The following is a 21957-nucleotide window of genomic DNA, read 5'->3' as shown; positions in this document are numbered from 1 at the left end:
TTAGGATTAGGTACTCCTTTGGATGAGGATTCATCACATTTTTTTTTTAACTGTCTCATAGGAAAAAAGATTGATAACACTTTAAAAAACCATTTTTAAAGTACTATCTAAATTTGGTTGGAACAGTATATCATCTCTCCTTTCAATTATTAATAACCATTTAAAAAATTTGGGGATCCCACTGGTTTGATTGGAGTACTTTACTCCAAAGTGGAGCATAACATTTTAATTTTTTCAACATAAAAGTTAGTTGAAAATAGTTTTTCTAAACAATAAAAAAGAATCTGCATTCGCCACCCTCCAAAACCGTAAATCGCCGCGTGGAGATACTTCTTTCGATTTCCAGACTGTTTCCAGAGGTTTAGCTTGTTCTAGCGGTTTCCCAAAGCTCCTCCACGCCCAGCAACACATGGGGACACCGCCCGGACACTTTCCCCTCCCCGTCCGGCTTCCACCGCTCTGATCTCCCGCCCACTCAGCTCCGAGTCCCAACTCCTTCCCTCCTTCCGTCGCTTTCCCCTCTCCCCGCCCCCATGGCTGCCTTCGATTGGCTGAGCTGGCTGCGCCGCGGCCGGGCTGCAACACAGCCTCGCTGGGATTGGGTGCAGGGGAGCCGGGGCCCCCGCGATTGGCTGGTAAGAGCAGACAGCAAGTGTGACTGCGCACCGGGGTGTGTGGGCGCCGCTTTGTTGCCCGAGGCGGGTCGCGGTGGAAGTTGAGGGGGTCAGAGGCTAGCGCTTCTCGGGACCTGCAGTCGCGGCCGTCGCAGTCACGTCGCCCCGTAGCCTTCATCCTGGGAATCGCGCCGACAGCAGCCATGAGCGGCGGCGTGTACGGGGGAGGTGAGTGCGTGCGGCGGGACGAAAGCGCGCGCCGTCTCAGCGTGCGGGGTCTGTAACCGCCGCCCGCAGCCCTCCTCGCCCCTCCCCTGCGCAGCGGTCCCTTCCGGTCTCCCCCTCTCCGCGCGCCCGCCTCCCCGCCCCATCCACGCCCCGCGCTGTGCCTGCCCCCAGCGCCCACCCGGCTCTCCGAGCGCCTGGGGCGCCCGGGGCCGCCGCCCCCTGCGGCCCCGTCCAGCCCGGGTCCCCGGAGGAGCGCGCCGGCCTCGGGGCTGGGAGGGCAGCTCCGTGCAGGGGGCCGGCCCGCCGAGCCCGGCTGGAGTGACCGGTCCCAGGGTCGCATCTCTCCCAGTGTCTCCATAACTCGGCTCTGCCGCGGTGTGCGCGCGCGTGTTTAAACTTGGGAGGTCCCAGCAGTTTGCATGCGTGGGTGAAGGGTTTCCGCAAAGTCGCGTGGACGGCAGAGCGAGCGCGAGAGGAAGAACCGATTGGAAGAGTGGCGGCCACTCAGGACGCAGCGTCCTCTCCGTCCGCGCTCGTGGCTCGTGCTGCCTCACCTCTCAGTAACTCCTGCCTACTGGTTGACTGGGGGTTCTCCAAGATAGTCGTGCTCGGGACTATTTGGGCTTCATTTAGGAACACAAGTAGATTAAGGATGCTTTCCTTGAGTAGATTGTGGTGTGGTAAAAATGGCCTGGGAGTTTCGCAGACCTGGGTTGTGATATCAGCCTCACCATTCATTTAGTGTTTTGGCCTTGGGCAGGTGACTTTCCTTTTCTCAACTTAAGGCTGTTCATTTGTGGAATGATAGTTCCTGCACAGTGGGTGGTTGTGAAGTTTAAATGAGATAATGCTATAGTTGCTAACTCACAGTAGTGGTGCATGAAATAATGGTGCATCTTATAACGTTTTATGTAAATGAGAAAGGGTAACTCATTTAATAACTGTTTAGTAAGGACAACATATAGAAGGCACACTAGTAGCACAGACGAGAAAGTTATTCTTGATAATTCCTACTCAGTGGGTGGTTGTGTGGGCTAAATGAGATAATACCTCCCTTACTACTCGAAGTGAAGTCTGGGAATCAACAGTTTGGCATCCCCAGCAACCTTTTTAGAAATGCAGAATCTTAAGCCCCAGTGTAAATTTACTGAATCAGAGCCTCCATTTTTACGTATTACCTAGATAAAGCATGGATGTGTATGATTCAAATTTTGTGTTCGTGTTTGATGAGTTAGAGAACAATAAGACAAATCCAAAGTGTTGCTGTCGTTACTGTTAACTAGTAAGGATGCTGTTTCTGAAGAGGATGGCATTTTATAGGTAGGAGACAAAAATAAAGTTTTCAAACTTGTTAGATTTTGAAGTATAGCTTGAATCTCTTCTGAGACAGTAGGCTGACCCTCACACCCTCTACCCCCATTTATGTCTTGGTTTTGATTTCTTAAAAGTGAGAATCGGTAATTTCCCATTTACTTTGGACAAAGCCTAGTGGATCCTCATGATTTACCTCTTCCCCATCTGAAGATGCAATCCTGACAGAAAAACTGGATATGTGTATCTTTACTTCTTGGAGGTTGTTGACTCTGTTTTGACCTTCGGGTTCAGCCATCCAAGGACCTAGAGGCTGTCCATTGAGTATTTCCTTACAAGACATTATTTAATGTGATTAAGGTAGAAATGAATACTAATAATGCCAGCAATTAACATTTACTGAGTGTATACTATGTATCAGGAACTGTTACAGAGTCTTTTAATGCATTGGATTTAATACACGCATGTACTCAGTTAATCTATAACAACCATAGGAGATGATAATATTATCCCCGTTTTATTGAAGAAGAAAATGAGATATAGAAAAGATTAAGTAACCAGCCTAAAGTTGCATAACTTCCTAGTAAGTGGAGAATAAGAATCTCGAATGAAGAAAAGGCATTTCAGTAAAAACTTTTACTGTTTAAAAAAAAGGTATCGGGGTTGTTTTTCTATATATTGTTTTTCAAGTATATAACCACACATGTTCATGTATAGTTTAGGTATTCAGAATTAACATCCTGTTTCTCATTTGTTTATGTAGAGGAGTAGGTCTTAAAGCCAATCTCACATGTGAAGTATTTAAAACTCACAAAAGTAAGTATATGATTTTGTGTTTGAGCTACCACTGTATGGCCAGTATTTATAGTAGGTCACATTTTCCAAAGGGTTTACTATGAAAAGCAACCAAAACTCTCACCTAAATTTTGTGTAATTAACTTTGTAAAGTGTATTTTTAATTTGTATGCTTATTAAAAAGAACTTCGTAGTTTAAAAATTTTAATTTATGGCTTTCTTATTCCAATGATTATTTCTGACTGGATCTGACACCGATCTTTAGCTTTAGGTATAATCCATAATTCATCTAGATTTCTGTACTTTCTAATTGGTTTCTGGGTCTAACTGGTTTCATTGTTTCTGCGATCACATTTAATGGTACTCCTCTACCTCATACTCCTTTGCATGATAACGTTAACAATAAACAGGTATACTACCCGCCCATTTTGATAAATTGTCAGTTTCATCATTTCTGCATCCCTAAATCTCTAACCTTAAAAATTTCTCAAAATCACATTCCCCATAAATCGGGGCACCCTTGTTCATATAAAAAAAAAAATAATAATAAAAAATCTCCCCACCTCTTTCCAAAGTCATTAGCCTTCATTAGCATATTGGAATGCTTTAAGACCAGATTAAAAGATTGTGACCATTGCTTTGTGCTTTTTCAGAAAAATCACATCACCCCTACACCCGGAAGCCATTTTTTTCTGGGGGAAAAAATCAAAATCCTCAAAAACATGAAAACAGCAGCATTTTTAATAGAAAAGGGAATAAACCCTTGAGAGTTTTTGTCCATTAGTTTGCATCCTCGTTTTTAAATATCTAGACTTCTGAGGAGATAATGTTAAGCCTCTGTTTTCCATTCGCCGTTCTCCTCTCTGAGATTTCTTGGTGCTTGGTTTTTAACAAAACAAGATGCAGGAAATAGACATATCTCCCATCCTTGAAAAATGGGAAAATCAGCTGTGCAAAATTCTAAGAATAAAGCATCTTACTCAAATGAAAATTCCACTATTCCCAGTCTACCATACTAATTAAGACAGGAAAATAACTGATTTGTTAGGTTTTATTGTTTAACAAAAGAAATTTTTGAGTGCTGGTTATGTACCTCTGACTTCAAGCTCTAAGTCTTGTAGGTGAGTGAGTTAAGTAAATAGACACCATATTTTATTTTAGTTGTACATTGTTCCACACATGTAAAAGAGCTGAAGTTGGAATATTTTTTAATATTGATAGAATGGCAAAATTTAATTGGTAGCATGTTTTTTTCCTTAGTGGTGCATGAAATAATGGTGCATCTTGTAGTGTATAGTTTCTTATATTGATGTGAAAGGGTAACTCATTCAATGAAGTATACTAAGTAATGACAATATGTAGAAGATATAAAGGCAACAGACAAGAAAGTTATTAACTCAGTGTGGGGCAGTCGGGACTTTACAAGTGAGGCACTGGGGGTAATGGAAGAGGAGTGGAGAGGGGCAGCATATGCAAAGGTTAGCTGAGTGAGTATATGGTGTTTTCAGGGACCACATATTATTCAGTAATGCTAGTGTGGTGGGAATTGAGACTGCTGCCAGATTATGCTAGGCCTTGAATAGGAACTGGGTAGAATGATTTGAATTTTATCTTGTAGGTGATGAGAAATACTGAATGATTCTTCCTTTTATTTTTATTGAAAGAGTTTGTTCACAGTTACAATTTTGAAAGGTCACAGTGCAGCAGTTTAAAAGGGTTGAGAAGGTTAAGAGATGCAAGTGTAATACCTGTAGGAAATTGTAGTTATTAGTTACCTGTTGGGAAAAGAACTTGACTGAAGGCAGTGTCAATGGTATTAAAGAGGAAGGGATTTGAGAAATATTTAACAGAATTATTTGGCAGAAATTGATGACTGGTAGGAAATATGAAGGTGTTCACAATTTGGAAAAAATTCAGAGGTTTTTGACTCTGATGACTGGGGCTACTAACCTATAAGCAATGCTGGGATTAGGTTAGGCCGGATGGGGAAAAGACAGTGCTTCAGAAATATTGAATTTGAGGTACCCATGGGACATCAGGTGGAAATGATGTTGATGTACAGTAAAAAATTTGAGTTCTGGATCTAGACAAAGTTGAGGGCTTGAAAGAGAGATCTGAGATTGGAATTATTAGCATTTAGGTAGAAGTTGAGGCTGTAGGAGTGGAGCAGATTACCTAAGAAAGGGTAAATTAGGGTAAAAATGGGGTCCTTGGCCTCCCCAAGGAGTCCATGGATAGAACTGTATTTTATTATAACTAATTTCTTGTGTAATCTATTTTAAGACATGCATGAATTTCCAAAATTGTCTCCATTAGTTTGCTAGGGCTGTGATAACACAATACCACAGACCGAGTGGCTTAAACAAGAGAAATTAATTTTCTTACAGTCTTGGAGGCTAGAAATCTGAGGTCAAGCTATCTGCAGGGTTGTATTCACCGGAGGCCTTTCTCCTTGGCTTAAATGGTTATCTTCTCTCTGTGTCTTCACATGGTCTTTCCTGTGTACACATGTGTCCAAATATCCTCTTTATGTAAGGATAGACACCAGTCATATTGGATTAGAGCCCACTCTAATGATCTCATTTTAATTTAATCACATTTTTAAAGACCTTATTTCCAAATACAGTCCACATTCTAAGATCCTAGGGGTTAAGACTTCAACATATGAATTTTAGGGTGAAACAGTTTAGCCTAGAACATTGTCAAAGGGGTCCATGACACAGAAAATTTTAAGATTGATTCTGAAGATCAAGACTTGAAATTTTTGGTTAAGCAGACAATTTATTTAGTTAGGATATTTCTTTACCTGGCATTCTAGTTAATCAGAGTGTTAAAGTTTACTAATTCATGTTCATTGGTATACTTTACTTACGATTTGTACTTGAGGTTATATGATATGGTGAAAACAAATGCAGTGATCTGCTTTTAAGGACCCCTGCTTTCAGACAAAATAATCTGGACCAGAGACTTGTATAAAGAAAGTTAATTACTTTGGGAAATGTAACAATGCAGAAACTTTCTCTCAAATTAGAAATAAAAATAAGTGGCTATTTTATTTAAACAAAAATATCATTATTCTATAAAGACACCATTTCTCAACTGTGAATATTTGTAGTGTAACAATTTTCCTTTATTTTAAATTTTATTTTAAAAATTTTGAAATAGTTTAAACATACTAAAAAATAAAACATATGTACATTTCTGATATTTCTGTTCTCACTACTTAGTTTAAATAGATGTAATATTGTGCTATATTTGCCACAAGTATTTGAGGAAGTATAATGTTATTGATATGGAGTCCCCTCTCCCGCCATAGAGGTATATAACATCCCCAGATTTCATGCATATTTTTATAGTTCTACTAAGTGTATATGTATTTATAATGCATTAAATAATATCATAATGTATATACATATATATTTTGTAACTAACTTTTTACAATGATCATTTTTTTGAGATTTATCCATGTTGATACATATAGATCAAGACTACTCATTTTAAATGGTGTATAGTATTTCACTGTATTAATAAGCTAGTTTATCTGTTTCCCTAAAAGACGATTAGGTTATTTCTGCCTTTTTCTCATGGAAAGCAGTGTGACAATAATAATTATCATAGTAACTACTACTTATTGTGCTTAGTATGTGCCAGGCACTATGCTAAGTGCTTATATACATTACAGCATTTAACACGTGTAATCATTATGCCATCCTGTGAGATAGGAATTATTATATACATTTTACCTATGGGGAAACCGAAGCAGAGAGGTTAGTAAATCATCCAAGGTCATACAGGTAGTGAGCATTCTGGTAGGTTTCTCTGGTTTCTTTTTATAGTATATATAAGAGTGTTTTGCTAGAGAAGATATGTGTAATTTCTGTTTATGCACATTTTGAGCTTTAGTAGATATGATTATATTGTCCATAGTGGTTGTACCAGTTTACGGTTTTTATAAGCAGATGTATAAAATCTCTTTCCTTACATCTGTGACAGCATTTAGTATTACCAAACTTATTAATTTTTGCCAATTTAATGGGGGTAAGTAGTATTTCTTTATTATTTTTAATGATTGAGTAAATCCTCCTTTGAAAAATTGGTTCCTGCAAACCCAAGTGCTTTTATTAGGAGGTGTGCTGTTTTGGGTTAAAATTTTTTTAAATATAATTAGAGGCTGTTCTCTGAATTTGGATGTGAAAAAAAATTACCCACTTTCTTCCTCAGCGTATAACTTTATCTCCTAAAAATCTTTGAATTGTGCATATTCGATGATACCTTCATTTTAATGATTGTCACTTGGCTTGTTATTATTCAGGGTCCCTGTTTTTCTAGGGGCTTTTGCTCAGTTTTTTCCCTCATAGCATGGAATACAGTTTCCTTTAACATATGAAAAAAGGTACCTAAGTGTACTGTATTTCTTCCCTTTGCCCTCCAGATCCATTTTCCACCCACCTCCATCTTCTCTGTGCCCTAGAAGACTGACCCTTGTAGACTGCATCAGCGGGCTCTCTTGACCTCTGGTTTGGCCAATGATAGGGTAACCATACTTCCTGCTTTTTGCCTCTTGTCCTGGTACAATTCTTAGTAGGGACCCCTTTCATATACACAAGTTGCCCAGTTTGGATGAGATATCACAAGATAACCCTAGCCCATGGGGAGGGGAAAGAGAAAACTTGGCATATTTATTAGCTCCTTCTCCTCAGGGTCAGCCAAGACTGACTGCATCCCTCAACTGAAAGTCACAGGTTCTGTCAGGTAGCACTCCCAGCACAGCTCTTTCCAGGTTCTGGAAGAAGTTTCCCTGTTTCTTCAATTCTACGGATGGCAATATATGTCTGTTACTGTTAGTCCTCGGGTACCCCACTCTCTTTTCTGGTTTTCCTAAATAGTCCCTTGTCTTTGTAAATGGTCCTTTTAATGAGTAAAGTCTCCTCAAATTACTAAAGTTTAGTGTACCACCTCTTTCCTGAGTGAACCTCTACTGATATACCATGTATGACACTGGATTTTTAAATTAAATAAATCGTTAGTTTAATGTGTATATAGATTACAACTAGGTTCAAGGTACTAATACTATGAATGTAATGCCTGTTTTAATTTTTACAGAGCTTTCTTTCACATGTTATCATTTTAAGCATGTTAATGCTCTTAATTTTCATATGTAAGTTGTGAGATGTTAATGTTAATTATTGTTTCATGTTTTTCAGATGAAGTTGGAGCCCTTGTTTTTGACATTGGATCCTATACTGTGAGAGCCGGTTATGCTGGTGAGGACTGTCCCAAGGTAAGTGTTACGTCAGAGTTAATTGGATATGTAAAGGCCATGCAGAATTAAGTTGGTGCAGAAATTCTCACTCATATATGATAAAAGACATTAGTTGGGGTAAAAATGACTTGTTGATTAAAGCAGGTAAAACTTGTATGTCATGTTTTTGATTCTTACAGGTGGATTTCCCCACAGCTATCGGAATGGTGCTAGAAAGAGATGATGGAAGCACACTGATGGAAATAGATGGCGATAAAGGCAAACAAGGCGGCCCCACCTATTACATAGATACCAATGCCCTGCGTGTTCCGAGGGAGAATACGGAGGCCATTTCACCACTCAAAAATGGGATGGGTACGATGTCTTTTTCTAGTGACTTGATTATGAATAGAGAGTAGGCATGGCACATTTTAGATACAAAGCCACGGCTTCTTATAAGTGAATAACTGAACCTCAGGGTGATCTTCGGTATAAGCAATACAATGACCTTTTAAGACCATAAAACTTATACCCTCTATATCTATACCTATACCTATTCCATGCCTGGTACCCTCTATACCTAATAGCTATATGAGGTATTTTTTGTTAGTTTTTATTCCACGAGCTGACGTTCCAGGTACTGAGACTATGAAGATGTGTAAAACACATTCCTTTTCTTTAAGAAACTCATAGGTAGGGGAGTAGATGTATGTATACAAATGTGTAGGATGAGTGGTGTAATATAGCAATGTCTGATAAGCACTGTGATTAGAGAAGAGAGGTGTTTAACTTTATCACTGGAGGTCAGTGACGGTTTTCACAAAGGAGGAGGTAACTTTGGTACAGAATCTCGATCAATGAATAAGAATTAGCCTGAATGAAAGGATGGAGTAGGGCAAAGCAGCCAGCATGTGTAAAGAGACGGACTTGTAGAAGAAAGTTACATGTTGAGAAATGTCATCAGTTAAGTATGGCTGTAACATCAGGTGCTTTAGGGCCGTTCGTTGCAGGAGGGTAGGCAGAGAGCAATCACAGAAAGGCTTGTAAACCACGCCAGGATGTATTAAGCTGGCAACCGAAAGATAAACTGAAAGGAATTTAAACAGATGTGAAATGCTCACATTTGCCAGTTGGAAATGCTCGCATTCTGACAACGCTATGTAGGCTAGAGTGGAGGGAGATACTAGAGACAGGAAGGTCAGTTAGGGAGGTGAGAGTCCAGTTGAGAAATGAAGAGGTTTTAAATGATAACACTGATGGCAGAGATTCAGAGATGGCTTTCAGAAATATCTGGGAGACAAACGGAGAAGAGCTGAGAAAGTTTTCTAGATTTTTGATAGGGGTGGCTGAATAGAGAGTACCAGGCATGGAGTAGGAATAGAGATGAAGGAACAAGTTTTATGGTCTTAAAAGGTCATCGTATTGCTTATACCGAAGATCACCCTGAAGTTCAGTTATTCACTAGAAGGAGTCACAGGACTCAGCATATCATTGTACTCATGGCTAAGATTTTTACACCGAAATGATACAAAGCAAAACTGGCCAAGGAAAAAGGGGTCCTGGAGCGAAGTCCAGAGGAAACCAGTGCACAGCTTCCAAGAGTCTTTTCACAGTGGAGTCCTGCAGGACGTGCTTAATTCCTCCAGCGTGGAGTTGTAACAGTGTGGGCGTTGTCTCCTGGGGGAGCTCCTTCTGGATTCAATACCCGAGGTTTCTGTCTGGGGCTGGTCATGTAGGTACCCTGCACCTGGCATGTACCCACATCCCAGACTCTCAGCGGGAAAGGTGTTCATCATAAGCCACATGGTTTGTACAAACAGTTTGGGCACAGTGAGCTACTCTTATCATTTAGGGAAAGTTTTATGTCAGCGTCGAGAACTGTTTACCAGTCAGGTTCCCTTAGATCATACAATTCTTTCCTCTTACCATTCCGATAACACTGGGCCTTATTGGAAAATATATGCTTGGTATTTTATGTGTGTTAGATACATTCATTACATTGGGACAAGTCTTGGGGTTGTGATACTCTTTATGGCTGGAGGAATCAAAGAGGTTCTATATGTAGAAGAGAAAGATGATGTCTGTATAAAGTAGTATGTTATGAAGTGGATCTGGATCACAAGTAGGTATATTAAAGTGTTTAGCGCTAAATCATAGAGACCGTCTCTCAAGAGATGCTGTGCTGATCTTCAACTGAGCATTGTTTTCAATTTTATATTCTAGTTGAAGACTGGGATAGTTTCCAGGCTATATTGGATCATACCTACAAAATGCATGTCAAATCAGAACCAAGCCTGCATCCTGTTCTCATGTCAGAGGCACCGGTAGGACAAATAATTTCCAAGTTTTCTATTTTTTTCCCATTCATTTGAAGAATGTTTCCTTTTTCTTTAAAGAGGCATAGACATTTATATTTTGAATTTTGAAAATAGCAAAAGAGATTAATTTTAAAGAAAAATATTGCAACTTTTATTATTTCAATAATGAAAATATTGAAAGATTAATACCAAAGCACCCTAATGGGTTCTTGGGTTATTTATCTGTTTTTCCAGAGATTTAGTTTACATTTGATTTCCTTGGACTGCTTTCTATTTTGGTTAATCAGTTATCCCTTGTGATCCAAGGGCAGCATGTATCTGCCTTGTGACCCAAGGGCAGCATGTATCCTCAAGTTTCCAGGAGAGACAAATGTTGAACTAGGGTTGGATATTGCTAGACTGAAGTCTCTTATTGTGAAATACATAAATTACCAATATTCGGTTATTGTTTCTAACATTTAGTGTCCTTTATGAGTACCAGCTATCGGTGGGAGAATTGGAGGTCTAAAATTCATACTTAGGATTTTTTTTTCATACTTAAGATTTCGATTGCTAGATTCATTCATAATATTTAATAATACTTTATCATTATAAGAATCCTAATTTCCGTTAATTGAAAAATCCGTGATGTCTTGAATTCATAGTGGTAAACAACTTTACTTATTATTAGATAATAGCTAAGTTTTAATTTACGTTTCATTTATTTATTAAATCTATGTACAAATAAATAGAAATAAATATTATGAAGATTATTTTCCATGGTATTCTATTTTTAATGTTTTACATCTTTGTTAATATAGTGTTGTAATGAATCTTGATCAGTCAACAGTTTAGTTTTTAAACAATAAATAACTCACATTTCTTTTTCCCCATTTCAAGTGGAACACTAGGGCAAAGAGAGAGAAACTGACTGAGTTAATGTTCGAACACTACAACATCCCTGCATTCTTCCTTTGCAAAACTGCAGTTTTGACGGCGTATCCTTGAAAGAGTAATGCTCAGCTTTTCTCTAGAAGTCAGTGATGCTACTGAAGACGATGCATGCCCTCCCAGGAAGACATGAGCCAATTCTCCCTTGTTCAGAAGTTTTGGGTGTTTTTCTCTTTTGCATTTTAGCTATCTGTCTGTTAGTATTTCTTAGTGGAACTGACATGCCAGAAGATATGAGCGGGTAGTAGGAAAGAACACTCAAATCCTGCTCGTTAACAGGTATTTTAAAATTTTGTTGTTAGAAGGGAATTGTGTATAGAAGGCAGTGTCTAGGTCAGTTGGCTTAAATGAGTTCAAGGACTGCCATTTCCTTCCTCCCTCCAACACCATAGACAAGCAGATATTGGCTCTGAATTTACCTACCACAGTATTAGGTGGGAGCTGTTTTGGAAGTACCGCCACTCTTCCTCTTAGGTAGCGCATTCTCCACACTGCAACTCTAATAATCTTTGTTAATTGCCAGCCTGTTTTAAGCCAGAACCATCTTCCACACATTCTCTCCTTCATTCTTCTCTCAGGCTGCACTGAACCACTTGCGCTGCCCTGGCATCACCTGCTGTCTTGCCTCCTGACCTCATAGGTTCCTACTCTTCCCCTTGTGTCCCTCCCCACCTTATACTTGGAAGTTCCCAGGGGTTGGGTAAGTGGTCTCTCTTTAATACCCCCAGGGCATTCCACACTTTTCTGTTTAAGCTTTACTTACTGATCTGTACTTACTAAACAGGATATGCTTGGGGGCAGAGACAGTCGGGTCACCTTTATGTGTCTTCTGTGCTTAGGGAATGCTGGGGCCAGACCTCTCTCCTACTCTCCCTTGTTAAACATCACACTCATCACTAGGCGCATCCGAGATGCTCTGTAAATATTTGATGCCTGAGTGAATGGCCCCATTCCTAAACAGTGGTTTATGATGTTCATGTAGTGTGGGCCTTCTGTGGCACAAAGCTGTGGAAAATGGGACCTGCTGATATTCACTGGCCGATGAATCCATCTGGAATAGTTTTTCCCATTGAGTTGGGGGAGATGGGAACTGCCTGCCACTCAGCTACTACACTGCTGAAACGATTCTTCTAAATCCTGTGAGAATGGTTTTAGTTCCTAGCTCAGAGTGCACAGCTTCCCACTGTTCTTACCAAGTGTGGGTAGATTTTGTTAAATAAATGCTTCCCAATTTGTTGTAAGCCCTTTGATCAGTCTGCAGAGATTGAATGATTATGCTAATCTTGACCACCTTGACAGATGTCTCACTCTGGGAGAGGTTTTCCCAGGTTCCTCACACCTCCACTCTGGAAGTTCGTCCTGCCTGTTGTCATTTGTTTATAAACCAGACTCATTATTTGATACCAGTTTTCATCCCTAGATTTCCGTGAGCACATTTTAAGTCATAATACACATGATTACAGATACCTTAATAAATCCTGCCCTTTACAATAAACACTTTAGGAGCCTTGATTCTTACTTTTCCTTAATGATTTAAACTAGATTTGCCAATGGTCGTTCTACTGGGCTCATTTTGGACAGTGGAGCCACTCATACCACTGCGATTCCAGTTCACGATGGCTATGTCCTTCAGCAAGGTACGTGTGTTTACCCAGAGTGCACGAGACGACGGGAGCTGTCGTGAGCACACAGATAACGGACTGTCAAAAGAGATCAGTTTCCAAATAATGTCTTTTAAAAAAATCTTTAAAATATATGCATATTTAAAACCATTGCATGGCTTCACGCATGCTTTGAGTGATTGTTCAGTTAATTCTACTTGAAAAAATTATTGATGTTTAAATCTGAAGAGGGACTCTGTCCCAAGGAGTTTGGGTTTAATGCTTCCTTAGCCTTGTTTAATCCGTTTCTTAGGTATTGTGAAATCGCCTCTTGCTGGAGACTTTATTACTATGCAATGCAGAGAACTCTTCCAAGAAATGAACATAGAACTGATTCCTCCGTATATGATTGCATCAAAAGTAAGCGATGATGGGATTTTCTTCTTGGAAGTTATTCCACCTCTTCACCCCATGTGTGAGCTCTGTTAACTTAGCACATGCTTTTGGTCCTCAGGAACCTGTGCGGGAAGGATCTCCGGCAAACTGGAAAAGAAAAGAGAAGTTGCCTCAGGTGACAAGGTCTTGGCACAATTATATGTGTAACGTAAGTTTACCCTTATTCTCTTTATGAAAGAGTTACAGGCTGTAGGTCTTTGAATGCAATATGAGCACTAGTTTCAAATGTTACCTTTTTAATGGTATTTTACAAACATAATTAATAGATTTTTCAGAGGGGAGGTTGGGGGTGCTTTTCATATTTGCCAAACAAATAGGTCAACAAACTACAAGATATTCTCTTAGATGACTGTGGTGAGACCTAGAATGAACTTTGTCTTGGGGGTAAAAACAAGCATTATGCTTGTGGACATATTTTGGTGGAGAAAATAGTTTTTACCTGTAGAGATCTGCTGGTATTGCTCAGTCATGTTCTCTTTTCTCACATCAGTTAGCCATGCAAAAAATATGTACTGTTCATAGCTAGGTTCCAATGAGAGTCTCTTTTCTAAAAACCCATTTCTGAACATACGACTTACTGACAGAAGAGAGGTTAGTAAAACCACCTCTTACATCACAGGTATACATTCATTTCTCACAGCAAAAGGATGTGAAAGTCATAATTTACTATGGCAGGGATATCCCCTATCTGACAGTGTTTTGTACCTAAATATAAAGATTTTTATGAGTGTTCAGTACAAGGAAAAATTGTGAATCTGATTAATAATTTTACCAAGATATTAGACAAGATTTTCCCTTAGAAGCCAGAGGTCTTATGTTTTTCAGAGCAGATTATTAAATTGTTTTGCACTAAATGCAATCATTTAAACTTACATAAATTGCTATGTATAGTGCATGTATATATATATTCAGGTAACGAAATCTTGCTTCTAAGTCTAAGTTTATTCTTAAAACTGTTTTGAAAACAGTTTTGTAATGCAGGACCGTGGTACAAGGGTTCCTAGTTGTTTTTCTCCCATCAGTGTTCCATAAGTGAAACATTTAATATTTTGTCATTTAGTTTCTAATGCAGATGTTTGGAAATGGGTTTCTTGATTCTCCAGTGTCCTTGCTAGACATTTATATCCTTGAATGACTTGCTTATCCAGGAATGTGGTCCAATTGCATTTAGAAAAGTAATTTATATCTTATGTTACACAACTATAGATTGCAAAAGAAATCTCAATAATCTTGTTTTAAAAAAAATTTTTTTTTTTTTTCAATCCATAGTGTGTGATTCAGGATTTTCAAGCTTCAGTACTTCAAGTGTCAGATTCAACTTATGATGAACAGTATGTTTTCTTATTTTGTCTACGAGACTTATAATTTAATAGCACATTAAACCTTCATAGTAATCACTTACAAAACTGTATACTTCATAAATGAGGAAAGAAATTGATTTGTTTAGTTAAAAAATATCAGAATACGTTTATCTAGTCTAAAGGAAAAAAGTTACGTTTAGAAATACTGAGTAACATTTTAAAGGGAAGTAAAACATTCTCACTCTGTTTTCTTACAATTTGATTCCTTAGTAGTTTAAAATTTTGAAGAGGATTGTTTTTGCCTTGTGTTTAATATGTTTTCAGGGTGGCTGCACAGATGCCCACCGTTCATTACGAATTCCCTAATGGCTACAACTGTGATTTTGGAGCAGAGCGGTTAAAGATTCCTGAAGGATTATTTGACCCTTCCAATGTAAAGGTATGAAAGCATTTCATAAAAGCCTGGCCTTTTCTGTCTATGCAATGTACTTTTGTAATTTAAAGCCTAGATAATGCTGACTAAATTTTTTTATATGTACTTTATTGTTTGATATTCTTCTGTGTCACTACTCATTTTATTTTGTTGTAGGGATTATCAGGAAACACGATGTTGGGAGTCAGTCATGTTGTCACTACGAGTGTTGGAATGTGCGATATTGACATCAGACCAGTAAGTGCCAGTCTCCTGTTAGATGATATAAAGGTATCTTTTAGCGCAGTGGAGTGCTGCGCCAAAATCATTTTTAAGTTTAAGTTGGCAGGTTTGGGCGTTGACTTTGAAGTCCCTTTTACAACAGAATGTGTAAAAAGATGAAGTACTAGGAAAGGAAAAATGCAAAACTCTAGAGCTGTGGTGTCCAGTGTCGAAGCTGCCGCTACATGTGGCAATTAAATAGAAACAAATTTTGAATTTACTTTTTGAGTTGCAATAGTCATATTATAAGTGCTGCTACTGTATGACAGTGCACATAGAGAACATTTCATCATCACAGAGTTCTTTGGGGGCAGCACTGTTCTAGAGATTTCCTGAAATGTGACAAACCAAAATATATATTATTGATTTTTCTTGTATGTAGTAGTTTTACTTTTTCAAGAAGATGAGGTTTAAATTATGTAACTTACATGGAGTGCTGTTTAAATGTTCTTAGCTTCATATTTTTTCATGCTTTTCTAAGTTTTAATACTCCATAATATATGTTATATTAATTAGTTTATTTATTATATCATATTTAAACTCCAAATTTAATTTGTAGCCAAAATCCATTGCTTAGGTTAGAACATAGGGCCAAAAGCTAAGGGTGTATTAAAAAACTATGCTGTTAAAAAAGATGTTTAGATGACTATGAAAATATTTCTCATTTCAGCTGGACATTAGGATGCATGTGATGTTTCTAGAATGATAAGAATACATGTATGGACTTTTTTAGTGCAAACTCAAGGCCTCTTTTGGAGGAATGCAACTGAATTGAAGTACATTTACTGTAAGAGAATGATACCTTTATTTTTAGCTAGATTTCTCCTTTTAACTAATGTAGATTGCAGTGATGCTACTGTATTCCAATTTATCCTTCAAAAGTTAGATGACTTAGATCTTTGTAAGAAATTTTTAAGGGTAAACCGGTCAAATATATGGTGACAGATGGATATTTAAGTGGTGAACACAATGCAATATACATATGACATATTATTTAATTGTACACTTGAAACATATAAATTTTAAAACTAACATCACACCCAATAATTTTAATTAAAGAAATATACAAATAAAACAAAAAGAACCACTTGAAAAAGAAAGAAAACAAATTTTAAAAATATGAACTTATCCACTGAAAAAGCAGCCTGACGTTTAACTTTATGACGCGTATGTGCAATTTGGAGGTGAATATATTCCTTAAGTAGGAATTTATCTGGAGAGGCCTCAGCATGTGGGTTTGAAAAAGCTCTCCATGTGGTTCTGATGCACACCTGTGCAAAAGAGAAAGGCAGCTGTAATTTGCAGGAATATTGTCAGAGTGTGCGTCATTTATCACAGTCATGGAATAATCTTGTTGTCTAATTTTAAATACTAGAACTTCTAGATAAGCATTCTAAGCCGAAGTCATCATAAAATATATCCCTAACTAAATATTGACAGCTATGTGCCCAGAATTTATGCTGGGTTTTAGAGTAATTGCTTCAGGTTTGTGGTTCTTGAACTTAAATACCTATTAAAATCATCTGGAGAGTTTTAAAGAATCAGACTTTGCTGGGCCACATTTCCAGAGATTGTTATTTAACTGTCCCCGGCATTGGTGTTTTAGAAGCTACCTAAATGACTGTCATCTGCAGCCAGGATGGAGAACCACCGGACTAAGCTCCTAGGTCTACACAAAAGTAAAACAATGAAAAAAGAAAGGGAAGTTGCAGTGTTGGACATGGTTTTCTCTGTAGGTGTGTGTGTTCAAAACCTGGAGGCAACCTTTGGAACTCATTTATTGTTTTTATCCCAGGGTCTCTATGGCAGTGTGATAGTGGCCGGAGGAAACACGCTAATACAGAGCTTTACTGACAGGCTGAATAGAGAGCTGTCTCAGAAAACTCCCCCAGTAAGTTTTATTTGTTCTTTGGTGGTATTCTTCAGTCACATGAATCCTCGCCACTGGTGTAATTTTATAGATAAGATTCGCTTTTCAGTAAAAATTGAGGATGTTTTGAGTGTGCTGGTACAGTATACTTCAATAAAGTTAATATCCCATATTAATCACATTTCGCATATAACATCTTACTTGTTACTCCTGTACTATTTGAATCTCATTTTATTCATTGATTCTATACTTAAGTACCTTTAGTCCTCTAGGCACTTGAGATGCAGAATATAGTCCCTGCCCAACCAAGGGCTCAGTCTGCTAGGATGGACAGACATGTAAAAGATTATGACCGTAATGTGTAAAATGGTTCAGCATGTCTGATCCAGGTCCTTGTGGGAACACTGAGGAGCAAGCACCTAACTCCCTAGGAGAATCACAGGAAAGCTTCACGAAGCTGTCTGAATAGGAGTTCAGCTGGTTGGTAATTGACAGTAGGACATCTAGGTGGAGGGGGAACCATGTGCAAAATCTGAAGGGAAGATGTCATATTCTAATATCTCAAAGTAGTTGGCTTATCATGTCCAGAAGTGGGGAGAGCGATGACGCTGGTTGGATGGATGGATGTTAGTTTCCTAGGGTCACCGTTACAAAGTACCCCAAAGTGGGCAGTTTCAAACAACAGAAATTTATTCTCTTATTTCTGGAAGCTAGAAGTCTGACATGTTCTCTCTGAAACTTACAGAGAGAACCCTCCCTCCCTTCCTCCTGGTATCTGAGGGTTTGCCAGCGATCCTTGGCATGTCTTGGATTGCAGCTGCAACACTTCAGTTTCTGTCTCTGTCGTCATGTGTCATTCTCCCCTCCTGGGTCTGTTCTCATACAAACTCCAATCATTGGAATAAGGGCCCACCCTGCTCCAGTATGACCTCGTCTTAATTTATATCTGTTAGATCTATAAAGACCCTTTTTCTAAATTAAGTCACATTTCAGGAACCAGGGTTAGAACTTCAGTGTATATCTTTGGAGGACACAGTACAGGTCACAAAATCAGTACCATGTCATGTCACTTATTAATAGCGAACTTACAGCATCAGATTTGGCAGAGAACTGAAGAGCTATGTTTGTTTGGAAAAGATCACAGATGCGTTTTAATAACTTTTAAAAGGATAGAACTTGGTTTGGGGGCAGGTGGCTTACATGTGACATTGATAACAGAGTAACAGTCATAACCTTTGGATTTTAAAACTTATAACAAGTAGTTTCTTTCAGAGTATTCTGCACTAAATGTTACTTTTTAAAAAAACTTACTAGGAGTTACATAGGCCCTAACAGTTTGTATATTTGGTAGTTCTTTGGTTTCTCACATAAAGAAATATTTTACAAATGCCACATTCTTATGTTATTTAAATATTATGCCACATTCTTATAATTGTGTTATTTAAATATTGAGATAGGCACAAGATTGACACCTGCCTTGTGTTTACTACCTTCTTGGAGATACAGTCTGATCTAGAGTATACTTTAATTGTAGCATGAATCATTAGAGTTCATAGAAAGTTCCAGGATACTGAATATAGACATGGGCTGTCAAAGGTCTGGTCAAGACTAGTTAGCTACTATCTGTGTCCTTTAGGAGGCAATAAAAAATTAATGATATAAGAGGGAAATGATTCCATTGTAATAGATACCAACCAGTCTCCCACAAAAACCCATGTTCATCCCTCTTGTTCCCAGCACCACCTGCCACACACATTTTTTTCACTGTGAAAAAGACTCAGACTATGTATTCGTCTATAGAATAATTGGAAGGTATCAGCAATTTGAGAACTGTCCCCAGAAGGAAATTCCCAGGTAGGGGGTAAAATCTCTTTATATAGAAAGTGGTAAAAGAATATTACTGAGGCAAAAAAAATATGTTTATCAAGAGAGAGGGTGTGAGTTCAAAACAGAAACATTGATTTGGAAGGAAAGCAGTACGAATAAAAAACTCAGGTGAGATCTGATGTCTGTGTTTTATTTTTTAAGTGAGAGAGCGTTTGGGGGATGGGGAGGAGTTAGGATATCATGAAGGCCTAAAAAAGAAGTCAGAAAGTAAGGAGGACTCCTGAATGGGTGGCAGGTTGGGATCATAATTGTACTTGATGCTAGAAGAAATGAAGTTATAGCTGAAGCACTGAGCACCATACCTGACTTACTGTAGTGGTAAGTATATGTTTGCTGTTATAGGATATAAATGGTGAATGCTATACTCTTTGGTATGCAGTTCTGTAAGGTTTATATAATTTATTTTATTATTAAATATTAGTCATTAAGAGCCATAATTAAAGTATTTTAAAAGATCTTACTATACAGTTCAACCTATGTCTACAATTAGGCTAGCTATTGCAAAATTATGTATATTCAGTGTTTAAAACCAGAGTCATTAAGAAATAGTCACAATTGACTTCTAAGTTGCATCACCCGTTTTACTTGTTCATACTAATAATACTTATTCTTCTCTATTTTAGAGTATGCGGTTGAAACTGATTGCAAATAATACAACAGTAGAGCGGAGGTTTAGTTCATGGATTGGTGGCTCCATTCTAGCTTCTTTGGTGAGTAGATGAAGTACTTTGCAGAATAGTTAAAGATTCTTATTGACTGATTTAACTTCAATGTACCATAGAATGTTATATACTACATCCATTATAATGGCATAAAATACATTTCATATGTAAATAAATGTGGGACATTTGAAAAATATATACCACTGAAAATCCTCTATTTCTAAAAAGACTAAAAGTAATTCCAGTGTATCATTTGTCTTTGCATTTTGTAACTCTCAAATGAGTAGAAGAACTGATAATACCAGTTTTACATGTTCTAAATAACAAAATGCTTCATTGTCTTATTAGTGGATATTTTCAGCCTAATTTCAGTTTCTCCTCTTAAACAGAGGTGGGAATCTGTTCACTCACTCATGCCTCTTGTATTAGTACTCTCCTTGGCACTGGACTTAACTGTAGCGCACTTGAAAATTAAACTATTTCTTCTCAGGTTCTGGTGGTGAGGTAGATGAAGTCAGGTTTTGGTTCTTCAGGCAAATGACGAAATCATGGTTCTGGGTTTCGCACGTTGCTTAGAATGGTGCTTGCCCTTGCCCTGAATCAGTAGTAAAAGTCCTTGTACTTATCTTTACTGTTGACTAGATAATTTTCTCTTTGCCTCAGAGCAACCAAAGTAAATGTTACCAAGTACTTATGCTAAAACTTTTAAAGCCATGAAATGTTTGTAACTGCATGTGTATGTGCGTGTATATATACATAATTTTTATCTATTACCTATTTAAATCTTTTATCAGATCTTCGATCAAAACTAGATCACATGTATGAACCCACCTGAGTAGAGTCACTCATAGGGAGTGGATTTCTCCTGCATGTCTTATTAATGTAGCCCTGGTTCCTTCCTCCTTTGGTCACTTTTCTCCTTTTACCCTCTGTGTTTATTTGGTAAAGTGCTTGTGTGCTATTGTATGAGCGCCTGCAAATGTTCATCCTGGTTCTGATGAGTACTTTTGAATTCTACACGTTACCATTAATCAATCAAGTTCTAGAATCTCCCCTCAATTCTATATTAGGATCAAGCCTTCCAACAATTTCTATTGTTGCCTTAGATTGGCACCAAGTCATCATAGGAAGACCCTCTGCCTGCCTTTCACAGCCATTTTCTATCCTCATGACAGTGTAACAGGTATAGAAAGATAATATTCTTTCTAACCCTAAATAACGTGTGGGTTCTGGAGGAGAGCAGTCATAAGGGAGTAATGGAAAATTATTTTCGAGGAGGGTTTAAGATTTCTTCAAAGGTTAGACGTGAAAATAGATATACTAAAGAAAAAGTATTTTCTAATAAAAAGGCACAATATATATAATTTTTCTTTCCATTTTACAGGGCACCTTTCAACAGATGTGGATTTCCAAACAAGAATATGAAGAAGGAGGGAAGCAGTGTGTAGAAAGGAAATGCCCCTGAACAGAGTCCCCACACCTCTGCCTTCCTGTGTCACCTTACGTGTCATAGCTTTAGTATACTCAGGAAAAGAATGACCATCTTTTGTAGAATGTTTATACATTTTTGCATATTTCAATTTCCACTTAAATTTTTTAAGGCTTTAACTGGCTTTATAAATTAAGTTTGTGCTCTCCTTGAAATGTACTTATTCGTATTATAAGCATTTTATAATTTTGTATAAATGTCTATTTTGTCTAAATATTTTGCTTTTTATTCAAATGCTTTCCAACTCTGTTTAGTATATTAATATTAATTACCAGTGGATTGGTAAAATTGCTTTTTATTGACAAGTAAAACTTACTGCCTATGCATTTTACCTTAGGCTTGCAAAATTAAATAAAAATTAGTAGCCATTCCAGAAATACGCTTTTTGGACTGTTGTGTCATGACTTGATAATTTCAAGTATTAAATGTATTTATCATTATTTTCAGTGAAAGTACTCACTGTTTATTATTAGCAGTATCCACACCACTTTCATACCCTATTAACAGTAGTAGTAAAATGTGACTTGAATTGCCTTTGCTCTAGTAGTTGACATTACTT

The 21957-nt window shown here is 37.9% G+C and overlaps 1 protein-coding gene across 2 annotated transcripts; it reads left to right on the top strand.

Moving 5' to 3' along the window:
* Window positions 1-651: 651 nt before the first annotated feature.
* On the top strand, window positions 652-21778 carry ACTL6A (actin like 6A). Of its 2 annotated transcripts, none has more exons than XM_039855838.1 (14): window positions 652-842; window positions 8153-8229; window positions 8391-8565; window positions 10414-10514; window positions 11388-11485; window positions 12981-13075; window positions 13353-13459; window positions 13554-13643; window positions 14765-14826; window positions 15121-15235; window positions 15386-15466; window positions 17286-17381; window positions 19871-19957; window positions 21294-21778. In XM_039855838.1, exons 1-14 carry the CDS (start codon window positions 818-820, stop codon window positions 21372-21374), a joined length of 1290 nt encoding a protein of 429 aa, XP_039711772.1. In that variant the 5' UTR covers window positions 652-817; the 3' UTR covers window positions 21375-21778. The 2 variants fall into 2 exon arrangements, with proteins under 2 accessions (XP_039711772.1, XP_039711773.1); XM_039855839.1 differs by lacking the exon at window positions 652-842 and adding an exon at window positions 1334-1483 and having other exon boundaries at window positions 21294-21777.
* Window positions 21779-21957: the final 179 nt, after the last annotated feature.

Source organism: Pteropus medius, unplaced genomic scaffold, assembly GCF_902729225.1.
Source record: "Pteropus medius unplaced genomic scaffold, Ma_sr-lr_union100, whole genome shotgun sequence".
NCBI lineage: Eukaryota > Metazoa > Chordata > Mammalia > Chiroptera > Pteropodidae > Pteropus > Pteropus medius.
This window is presented reverse-complemented; position numbering and strand designations above follow the sequence as displayed.

Coding starts and splice junctions, on each gene's coding strand:
- ACTL6A (XM_039855838.1), top strand. CDS start 818: ATGAGCGGCGGCGTGTACGGGGGAG. Junction 843..8,152: donor CGGCGGCGTGTACGGGGGAG/GTGAGTGCGTGC, acceptor CATGTTTTTCAG/ATGAAGTTGGAGCCCTTGTT. Junction 8,230..8,390: donor CTGGTGAGGACTGTCCCAAG/GTAAGTGTTACG, acceptor TGATTCTTACAG/GTGGATTTCCCCACAGCTAT.